Source organism: Urocampus carinirostris, chromosome 1 (genome assembly GCF_059441175.1).
Source record: "Urocampus carinirostris isolate Australia breed hairy pipefish chromosome 1, RoL_Ucar_1.0, whole genome shotgun sequence".
NCBI classification, from domain to species: domain Eukaryota; kingdom Metazoa; phylum Chordata; class Actinopteri; order Syngnathiformes; family Syngnathidae; genus Urocampus; species Urocampus carinirostris.
The window spans coordinates 64,669,243-64,680,860 of NC_142349.1; the positions used below are offsets into that span (position 1 = coordinate 64,669,243).

Sequence of the window (11,618 nt, forward strand, 5' to 3'; positions counted from 1 at the left end):
TCACACACGTCAATTTCACCGAAAGGTGAGAGATTAGCATGCCTGTGTAGTACTTTACAGTACTTTCTACCTTTTTATTGCTAATGTTTCATTTTTCACTTATTTCCAAGAACTTTTACTAATTTACAGTAATAATACTTTTCAGGTATTTTCAATACTTTTTAATGACTTTTTGTACTCTTAAAACTTACAAATACATTTTATTACTTTGCACTACTGTTCACTAGATTTTAGTACTTGAAGTATTTTTTTTTTATGTAAGTTTTTTAAGCTGATGTCCGTAACTTAAAAAATATTATAATGGCTGACGCCATCTTCTGACTGAAATCCTCATTGCAGCTCATTTTGTTACATGAAATTTCTTGACGCGCTCAAATAAAATTTATTTTTCATCTTTTTGGGGGATTGTGTTGCCGTTAGAACTGAATTTGAAACAATCCTTTTCCTTACTTTCTTACTTCCACCATTTTCGTCAAAGAAAACTGCCAGCACGCACGTGAAATCACTTTCTGGACAAATTTGTACATATTACCTATGTTTTTCTTGTTGATGTTTAGTATGTTTTATGTTTTGTTAGCCAATGCTTAATCTATTGCACCCTGGTCATCCTAGAAGAGGGATTACCACTTGTGAGGCCCCTTTTCAAGGTTTCTTTTTTCCTCATGTTGAGGTTTTGAGTTTCTCCTTGCCCGCATTTAAGATCAGGGGAGGATGTATTTGCTACCTGTGCATTTCTTTGAGACATTTTGTGATTACGGGCTATACAAATACATGTGACTTGACCTGATATATAAAGGCTATTTGAACTCAGTTGGGCACTGTAAACACATATTTAATAAAAATATTTAGTTTTGAACTTTTTAAGGACACCTCAAACTACGCACCCCACCCTTCAGAAATTATTTTCAGTACATTTATTTTATACTTTTCAGTTACTTTCAGAGCTTTTTTGTACTTTATATTATTTTCAGTACCCTTTTTTTTTTTAATTTTAAGAAAGTATGTTAAGTATGTTTAGTATTTTTTAAAATTCTATATATTCCGCACTACTAGGCCCTCCAGATTATAAAACACACCCCTCAAGAATTTTGGCATGTATTTTTCATACATAAAGCACACGGGGAGTATAAGGTGCATGCATTTACGGTACATATTAATGCAATGATTGATCAGTCGATAAGTATCACTGACCAAAATCGCAAAATATTGTATACTACAGGAATAAAACCTAAATAGTGGCAGTAGACCACTAATAGGTACGGATGACATATGAAAGGGCTTTAGGGCTTATCTCATTATCACACTATTTTACTCATTGCATAATGCATTCTACTGGGTTAAATGGTATTTCCACTTCTTCACCTGTGCGTCTATAACGTTGCGGTTAAATTATGTATACATACGTAAAAGAGCTTGGATTTTGTTGAAAGACTTTGTTTTATTCTCCATCCTCTAACATTCATTGGTGAAGAAGTGGAGAGACTTCTAAATCAGTAGCCAGCGCTCAGAGTTTGGTCATTTATTTTTGGAGTTTTCTTTTGGTGCGTGCAGCCCGCAGGCCCGGCGTAACCGAGGTGATGCATAACCTGGACTACTGCGATATCCTGGTGATCGGGGACGAGCTGAATCCCGAAAGAGAGAGCTTGCATATTCATCACAGTGTCCTGCTGGGAAAACACCTGGACGCCACCAACTCCACCTCGGGAATATCAATATACGGTGAGCGCTAGCACCTGAGCGTGACTGAAATATCGCATTTCAGCAGCTTCTCCTGCCATTAGCTTGGATCTTCCCTTCAGGGTGAACACTCCTGCTGCAGTGCTTTTGTTCCGTTGAGGTTGGCGGTCAGGGCAATGGTGATGCCCATCTATAATTATCTCAGCTAACCTGCCATTGTATTTTTTATATCATCTGGTCTGAAACAGTGAGTTATTTTATTGCTAAAGGCACTCTTTTTTTTCTTTTGAGACCATGGCAGGAAAATGTCAGTCAGAAACTCCAGATATGTTGCAGAGGTCATTTTCACTCCTTCGGGCATCTGTCAAGGGACTTGATGTTAAACTTGCTGTTTTTCCATCCAAAAGATCACTCTGCTAACCTTTTAGATATTCTAAGGACTCCAGAAGTTCACTGCTGACTTTTTCCTCCCACCAGAGTTTTGTTTTAATGGTTAATTACTTTTAATGGTCTCCGTTTGACTAGTGGAAAGCCTTTAATGGTGAATGAAGAGTTGATTGGCTATGTTGTTGAAAAAAATCAATAATATAAATAGTCGAGGGCAGCACGGCGGTGCAGTGGTTAGAGCATGTGCGGCACAGTTCTGAGGTCATGGGATCGAACCTTCCTGTGTGGAGTTTGCATGTTCTCCCCGTGCTAGCGTGGGTTCCCTCCGGGCACTCCGGTTTCCTCCCACATTCCAAAGACATGTATGTCAAGTTAATTGGCCGGTCCAAATTGTCCCTAGGTGTCAATGAACGAGTCTGTCTCTATGTCAGATTCAGATTCAGATTCAGATCTACTTTATTGTCATTCTAGTACACGTGTATACAGAACGAAATGTCGATGGATCTGACTCCCACAGTTTCCCTCAGTGTCCTTCAGTGTACAGATATAAATAAAGCTGTATTGTGTTATTTACCATAGTGCCGATAGTGCAAGAAGAGACGCTAACCAGATGTGCAAGATGGGCAGTCAGGTTAACAAGTCAGGTACACAGTACCATTATTTTGTAAACAATAACACTGTAAGTAATAACACTGTAAGTAACAATAGTGCAGAGATCAAATGTGCAAGGAGTGGCAAGCTATAAAAAAAACTGCCACTAGTGCAAAAGTCAAATTAGCAGCCGTTTAGATTTAAGTTAACTATATGTTAGATTGACCATTTAACAGTCTAATGGCCAGGGGGACTAGACTATTGCGGAGCCTGGTGGTCCTGCACCGCACACTGCAGTACCTCTTCCCAGAGGCTAGCAGAGTGAATAGTCCATGATGGGGGTGAGAGGGGTCCCCGGTAATGTTCTTAGCATGGGATAAGCAGCGCTTCTGGCCAATGTCCTGAATGGAGGGAAGTGTAGTCCCGATTATTTTCTCCGCTGTCCTCGTTACCCTCCTCACACTACCCCAGTCGGTAGCGCTGCAGCCTCCACACCACACAGAGATACAGCTGGTCAGGATACTCTCTATGGTGCCCCTGTAGAATGTGATGAGGGATGGTGGGGGCAGGTGGGCTCTCCTCATCCTCCGCAGGAAGTACAGGCGCTGCTGTGCCCTCTTAACCAGAGATGCAGTGTTCACGGACCAGGTGAGTTTGTTTGTGATGTGCACCCCTAGGAACTTGATACTGCTGACAACCTCCACAGCCTTGTTGTTGATGCAAAGTGGGGCATGGTTGGGCTGGTTTTTCCTAAAGTCGACAATGATCTCTTTAGTCTTGTCAACATTCAGGACCAGGCTGTTGTCCTTGCACCAGCCCACCATCTGCTCCACTTCCTCTCTGTAGGCCAGGTCGTTGTCGTCCCTGATGAGGCCCACCACCGTTGTGTCGTCAGCATACTTCACGATGTGGTTTGTGGCGGACCTAGGGGCGCAGTCGTGTGTCATCAAGGTGAACAGCAAGGGGCTTAGGACGCAGCCTTGGGGGGAGCCCGTGCTGAGGTAGATGACATCTGAACTGTTCTGACCTATCCGCACAGATTGGGGTCTGTCACAGAGGAAGTCCAGCAGCCAGTTCCGCAGGGGGGTGTTGAAACCCAGAAGCCCCATTTTGTCTACCAGATGTTGTGGGATGATGGTGTTGAATGCTGAACTGAAGTCCAGGAACAGCATCCGCACATGGGTGTTCTTCTCCTCTAGGTGTGTCAGGCTCAGGTGAAGCGCAGAGGAGATGGCATCCCTGGTGGAGCGGTTTGTCCTGTAGGCAAACTGAAAGGGGTCGAATGAAGAGGGGAGACTGGAGGTGATGTGCTCTTTAACCAGTCTCTCGAAGCACTTCATTATGATAGGAGTCAGTGCAACGGGCCGGTAATCGTTGAGTGATAAGATCTGGGTTTTCTTTGGCACTGGGATGATGTTGGCAAATTTGAAGCATGATGGTACTTTGGCTTGGTCTAGCGAGGTGTTGAAAATGTCTGTTAGTACACAAGCCAGCTGATCGGCGCACTCCCTAAGTACCCGCCCCGGAATGTTGTCCGGGCCTGGAGCCTTCCTTGTGTTGACCCTTCTCAGGGTCTTCCTCACGTCAGATGAGTCCAGGTGGAGTGCTCTTTCGTCCTGATTTGGAGCCGCTTTCACTGCAGGGGTGCTGTTTTGTGCCTCGAACCTACCAAAGAAATTGTTGAGGTCATTCAGAAAGTCCATGCTAGTGTTCTGCACTGGGGTGGTGTTTGGCTTGTAACTGGTGATGGCCTGGATGCCTTTCCACATATCCCTGGTGTTGGTTGTGCTGAGGAAACGTTCCTGAATCTTTTGACTGTACGTTCGCTTTGCTAGTCTGATGGCACGGTTCAGGTTAGCCCTCGCTGATAACAGCGCCTCCTTGTCACCAGATCTAAAGGCAAGGTTACGTACTTTTAGTTGATTGCGTATTTCAGCAGTCATCCAGGGCTTCTGATTGGCACGGGTGCATATAGTTTTGTTATTGCTGACGTCTTCTGCGCATTTACTGATGTAGGCTGACACAGAAATGGCGTACTCATCTATATTTATTTTGTTGTTGTAAGTGGCAGCCGATTTAAACATGTCCCAATCAGTGCACTCAAAGCAGTCCTGTAGTGCCTCCATAGCCCCCTCAGACCACACCCTCACCTGCTTCACTGTTGGTCTTTCTCTTGTTAGCAGGGGCTTGTATGCAGGAATTAGCATAACAGAAAGGTGATCTGATGAGCCTAGGTGGGGGCGGGGGGCTGCTTTATATGCACCTTTGATGTTTGTGTAGGCCAGGTCTAATGTGTTCCTACCTCTTGTAGCAAAGTTTACATGCTGATGGAAATGCGGGAGAACTGTTTTCATATTGGCCTGGTTAAAGTCCCCCGCCGCAATAAAAATGCACTCAGTATAAGCATGCTGCAGTTCACTCACAGTTCGGTAGAGAATGTCCATTGCCTCCTTCGTATTAGCGCTGGGGGGCACGTACACGGCCGTAATGATGGTCGCGCTGAACTCCCTCGGTAAGTAAAACGGTCTGCAGATCACCGTCAAAAGTTCAATGTCTCGTGAGCAGTGATTCGAGATTATCTTCGCATTTCTGCACCATTTATTGTTTGTGTAAATGCATAGACCGCCGCCCTTGCTTTTGCCGGTGAGCTCGCCGCTTCTATCAGCGCGGAAAGCAGTTAGCCCCACAATGCTAACCGCGTCATTCGGGATAGATGAGTTTAGCCATGTCTCCGTCAGAATCAAAGCACAACAGTTCGTCAACTCGCGGTTCGATGAGAATTCCACTTGTAGATGGTCCAGTTTGTTGTCCAGGGAGCGGACGTTGGATAGGAAAAATGGATGGTAGAGGCGTTTTGAAGGGTTTAGCCTTCATCCGAGCCGTTAGCCCGGCCCGACAACCTCGTTTCCTTCCCCGGTCACAGCGCTTCCGCTTGCCACTTTTACTCGCTGCTTTGTAGGCCTCTGGCTTCTGTTGACGTAGCACTCCGAGGCTAAGTAAACACTCCAGAGTGGTCGTCGAAATTTGCGCTGGATTTCTGGATGTTCGCATATCCAGCAAAAAACTGCGATCGTATATTAATCTGCAGTTAGAGTTGTCTTTGCCCTGCGACTGGCTGGCAACCAATTCAGGGTGTACCCTGCCCACTGCCTGAAGATAGCTGGGATGGACTTCAGCACCCCCGCGACCCTACTGTGGATAAGCAGTGCAGATAATGGATGGATGGATAAATAGTCGACAATTGAATTACGTAATTGTCACCAGACACGTTCTTCCAACAGGGTGATGTCTCTAACATGATTAATATCTCTGCTGAGAGTCACTCATGCACAATAACGTCTCTTTCTCAAGCGGCATATTACAGACAGCATCATCCTCAAGCATGCGTACTGAAACTTCTAAAGTTTGTAAGCATTTTAGCCTAGATGCAGCGAATAAAAAGACTACTTGCAAAGTAGACGTGGCTGTACCTCGGTGATGCACAAAGATTTTGAGACAAAACTCGTTGGGCAGTTGAACGAAACTAAGTCTGACCTCTGTAAGATTCAAGTACCATTCAAACCAATATGGTCACTGCGATCGTGGGATGTATCAGAAACGGGCAGGAGGAGGAGTACAGGAAATTGATTCAGGACTTTGTCCGATGGAGCGACGCAAACCACCTGCACCTAAACACCACCAAGACCAGAGAGATGGTGGTGGACTTCAGGAGAACCAGAACTCACCCGGTTCCTGTAATCATCAAGGGAGAATGTGTAGAATTTGTCCAGACCTACAAATACCTGGGTGTGCAGCTGGACAACAAACTGGACTGGACTGCCAACACAGAAGCTCTATGTAGGAAAGGGCAAAGCCGACTTTACTTCCTCAGAAGGCTGGCCTCCTTCAACATCTGCAAAAAGCTCCTGAAAATATTCTATGAGACAGTAGTGGCAAGCGCCCTCTTCTATGCGGCAGCGTGTTGGGGAGGCAGCGTCAAGAAGAAGGATGCCTCTCGTCTCAATAAACTGGCTAGGAAAGCGAGCTCTGTTGTGGGCAAAGAGCTGGACAGCCTAACAACAGTAGCTGAGAGACGAGCACTGAAAAAGCTGAGGTCAATCATGGACAATCCATCGCATCCACTACACAGCATTATCTCCAGACAGAAGAGCAGTTTCAGCGACAGACTGCTGTCACTGTCTTGTACTACGGACAGACTGAAGAGATCTTTTCTTCCTCATGCCATGAGGCTCTTTAACTCCACCCGGCAGAGTAAAGGCCCACATTAAACCACACCACCTACATTGGATATTACCGAATCTTACTGCAATATGTATTCTGTGTAGCACTATTTAGTTACTCTATATAACACGCTACAGTGGGCATTTGCACGTCACACTGGGTATTTGTATATTGTATTCTTTTGGCTTTATTATTGTACTGTTCTCAGCTCAGGGATGCTGCTGGAAATGTGAATTTCCCTTCGGGGATGAATAAAGTATCTATCTATCTATCTATCTAGATTGTATATTTTATGTGTATAATTCGCAATTAAAGGGAGCTTGAGTGTTATGCCAAACGGCTCCTGACTCAAGTATTTGAAATTAAATGCATGCTGTCCTAAGAACTGTTAAAACGTAAAAAAACATGTTAAAACCGTTGAGAATCATCAAGTTCTTTTGTTACAGACTTTAAAGTTGACGACTGAATGTACTACACAAAATGCACATCTTTGTTTTATTTACTGTTCTGCCGCTGCTGACAAGCCTGTTCTTGGTTCACTATATGGAAAATACTTGATTCTAATGTATTATTTTTTTGCCTCTCCCTAAAAATGGGCAGAGGTTTATTTATGGATTTATGTCTGTACTGACTTTATACTATGCCTAATTGGTTTGTGGTAGGGCATTTTTATTTATTTTTGCACAAATTTGCAGTATGTTCAATAAAAGATGTATTTTCCATTGTACCCATTGTCTTGGCTTTACTATCATTTGCCACATAATTAAATCAACGTAATAATTATCCGATTACTCAACTAATCGTTTTAATAGTCAGTGACTAGTAGTCAATTAAAATAGTTTTTGGACTATGTTACAGGCTTGAGGTGTCATTGCCGTCAAATTTCAACATGTTACCTATTGTTGTCTTTCAATGATGTTCACTATGTTTGTGTACTGTAACCCAATGCTAAATCTACTCAACCCTGATCATCCTAGAAGGAGGATTACCACTTGTGAGGCCCCTTCTCAAGGTTTCTTTTTTCCTCATGCTGAGGTTTTGAATTTTTCCTTGCCCACATGTTGGTTTAAGATCAGGCGATGGTGAAATTGTATTCCTATGCAGTCCTTTGAGACATTTTTGTGATTAAGGGCTATACAAATAAAAGTGACTTGATTTGAGTCGTGAGTTGCAGCACAAGTTTTAACAAACAAATATCTGTATCCGGCGCTAGGTGTGGACTCCATGGCCCACTACGAGCAGGCACTGCATCAAGTGCGCTACAGGAACTGGCGACCCGCCACACTCACCGAAAGGAGATTTCGACTCACCTGCTCGGAACTCAACGGCCGCTACACCAGCAACGAATTCCTCTTGGAGGTCGGTTTTCCTCAAGTTTCTCTCTCTCTTGTTGTCCAAAATGATTAGCCGGCCTCTTGGCGCTCGGGTGTCTCTTTGCACTTTGTGTTCCCTCGCTCCACTTTCTCAACCGTCATTTGCTATCTCCGCATCGACGAGTGTTCTTGTGCCACTTCAGCTCAGCGTCCTTCATCACGTGAAGCCAGTGGAGCATGTCAATCATATGGTCGCCCAGCCGCAGTATATGAGATCCGTTCATCACCCACTCATGATACACGCTCCTAATTCCCAGATGACCGGTAAGATATTTTGCCTTAAGACAGGGGACAGGAAACTTTCTGACCCAAAGAGCCATGGTAGCAAAATATTTTGTTTTTGTTTTAAGACATTTAAGCAAAACCGCCAAACATGCTTTCCAGACTTAATCTAATTTTTCAGCGCATATAATATCATTTTGTTAGATTATTTGATCAAATTAAGGACATCAGAATAATACCAGAGCCTGTGTCCTATATCAACAAGTACTGTATACCACTTTGTCACTCAAGTAGCTGTGCATAGCTCTGCCCACACCTACCGCTGACCCTATCAAATTGCTCTGTATGCTTGGCTGGCGTTTCTGGCTGTTTAAAGTTTTTCTGTGGGTATTCATCATAAAGTATCTCAACAGTGAACCTAAATTGTTTAATGAGATTCCATATAAAGGACTCTTAAGTGACATACAGCCACATCACTATTAGTGCTATGTCGTCTATGCATGAACTAGACTTGGCTCTGCTCTAACTAGAATTGGAATGCTATAGATGAGACTTGCAAGAGAAAATGTTTATCTCTGAACCAGATGTACTCATGAAAAGAGCCATAGGTTCTCGATCCCTTCGTTAAGATTTGTCTTGGGGGGAAAAAATGTATTAGGACTTTTTTAACTCTATGTGGTTACAAAGATAAAATCTGAAATGTTGAGATTTTTTCATACAAATTGAATTTTGGATATATTCACCACATAATAGGACAATAGCCCTTGACTTATACTTCCATGTGCCTTATCTAAATTCAAATCAAAACAAGGGTTTATATCTTAATTCCACCTTTCTTAATTGTGTTTATAGCTAAGTGGATAGTTGAAATTAGTTAGGTGAACAACACTTCCATATATAATTTGCGTAAAAGATACTACACTTGCACAAAAAAGGGGAAAAAAAACTTTATCAATAATTTTAATTTTAATTAATTATCCCAATGATTATTTTTTTTCAAGTTACATTTAAAAAAAAATGTTTTTATTTATTATGGTACTAATAATATATAAAGATTAGATTTTGTGTTGTTATTTTATTAAAAAATATTTCCAACATGAGCGAAAGGATTTTTTCCCGTTAATTACAGAATCAATTTTAAAAAGTAAGAAAAATAATGCTTACCAAGAAAATGGCCAAATTAAATGGGAGTGGGGCTACTGGACGAACACAATCAAGCAAAGGACAACCAACCAAATTTGATTGACATTTGGAATCATTCTTTTATAGAATCGAATTTTTTAATTAAAAAAAACATTAGAAAATAATTTTCTTTTAGATAAAACCATAACTGTATGATCAAAACTATTTATTGCATTTTGGAAATCTTGGGCTTCTGCAGTTGAAGTTTCAAACCCGAACAGCCATTTTGGTTGCATCCCTCATGAATATATGATTTAATTTTTTACCCATGTTAAATTGATTGTGTAAAATGACCCTAGCACTGGGATCACTGATCTTTTGAAACTAAAAGCTACTGATTAGCATGATGGGCGACCAGTTCGATATGCATTGCTAAAATAAAAAGTTATTGATATGTTATTATTAGGTTGTAATTATTAGTTGTGGGGTTAAAATATGCTTAATCAACCATTAAAACATCATGCTGGTTAGAAATCCTATTTTATAGAAAATCACAATGACCCATCACTTGTAAGTTGTTTTCAGAACGAGTCTGCAAGCTGGTTTATGGCCCCTGACCTTTTAAAATTCAGTTTCAAGGTAGAAATGTAGTATTAGTCAAAATTTGCATCAAAACGTGCCTTTTTCCTTATGTCCAGCACCGCCTCCTCCGGCTGCCACGGTGGTCATCGTGGTGTGCATCGCCGCCCTGGTGGTGATTGTGGTAATCGGCGTGTACAGAATCCACGCCACTCATCAGGAAGCTTCCAGAGAGGACGAGGACACAGCCAGAGAGCCCGGGGCGGACTGGGACAAGTCTGCACTCAACATAACTGTAAACCCCATGGAGGTAAAAAAAAAAGAAAAAGAAAATGTGAAAACGTTCTATGCATGACATTGGTGATTTTGTTTTGGATGCAGAACATGAGAGACGCTCGCATGCTGGGTGAAGAAGAGGATGAGGAACACGTGGGAAGAATGTCCGATAGCAGCGATGATGACGAAGAAGCGGATGAAGAGGAGGAGGTGGCAGGAGAGGATGAGGAGGAGATGGAGACGGCAAAAGGGAGCAAGCTCAAGTGGCACACTTCTGCCCTGGCTTACTGAACACACACAAATACACAAAATCGAAATATTTCCCCACTCTTTTTCTTACTCACACACACTTACACTACCTTGCCCTTACTGTTATATCCAATCCAACACCCCTCTCTGCTGGATGAAGTTTTAATTGCAGTCTAAATTGTCCTTATGCTTAAAGAGCCCTTAGTCCCATGTTATTTGCAGCATGTATGGAAGCCTAAAGTATGAGAGACCGTTTGTGAAGTAAATCATATTTGCGCTCACAACATCAGACTCTCACACAGCCACATCTATACTCTTATATAGACACGATCAGACCAATGGGCAAACACTACTCTCTAATACAGGGGTGTCCAACTCATTTTAACTCGGGGGGCCACACGATGGGACAAACATTCTGTCAGGAGCCGGACTAGTAGATTAAAGGGAAAGAAAAAGAGATAAAGAAATAAGAGAAGAGGGAGGGAAAAGGAGAGAGGGCGGGACAAAGAAAGGAAAAGAGAGAGGGAGAGAGAGCGTGAGAAACAAAAGATAAAAAGTCGTGAGAGGGGGAACAGAAAGGGAGAGGAAGAAAGAAATCCAAAGAGAAATAGAAAGACAGAAGCAGAAAAAAAAGAGAAAAGAGAGAAAAGAAAAAAAGGAAGTTAGAGCAAGAGGTTAAAACACACACACACACACACACACACACACACACACACACACACACACACACACACAGAGAGAGAGAGGCGCACCTGGCTTTGGCAACATCAAGTTGACATATTTCAACCTGCAGCTTGTTTTTCTCTTGCGCTTCTCTGAGTGTTGTCTCGCGGGCCAGATTCAATCCCTTAGCGGGCCTGAACTGGCCCGCGGGCCGCCTGTTTGACACCTGTGCTCTAATACATACTACTAATACTCTCA

The 11,618-nt window shown here is 42.7% G+C and overlaps 1 protein-coding gene and 1 long non-coding RNA gene across 5 annotated transcripts in view; one reads left to right on the top strand and one right to left on the bottom strand.

Moving 5' to 3' along the window:
• Positions 1–8,727, bottom strand: part of LOC148376553 (uncharacterized) — a 42,477-nt gene extending 33,750 nt beyond the window's left edge. For all 4 annotated transcript variants that reach the window (XR_015852117.1, XR_015852120.1, XR_015852116.1 and 1 more), the window contains exon 1: positions 8,187–8,727. This is a non-coding gene — a long non-coding RNA (uncharacterized LOC148376553). The remainder of the gene's footprint in view (positions 1–8,186) is intronic.
• Positions 1–11,345, top strand: part of clstn2a (calsyntenin 2a) — a 248,515-nt gene extending 237,170 nt beyond the window's left edge. Inside the window, exons 14-18 of the mRNA XM_088348430.1 lie at positions 1,552–1,719; positions 8,090–8,235; positions 8,393–8,513; positions 10,292–10,482; positions 10,554–11,345. Of these exons, the coding sequence (XP_088204556.1) occupies positions 1,552–1,719; positions 8,090–8,235; positions 8,393–8,513; positions 10,292–10,482; positions 10,554–10,739 (812 nt within the window). The 3' untranslated portion in view covers positions 10,740–11,345. The remainder of the gene's footprint in view (positions 1–1,551; positions 1,720–8,089; positions 8,236–8,392; positions 8,514–10,291; positions 10,483–10,553) is intronic.
• The last annotated feature ends 273 nt before the right edge of the window (positions 11,346–11,618 follow it).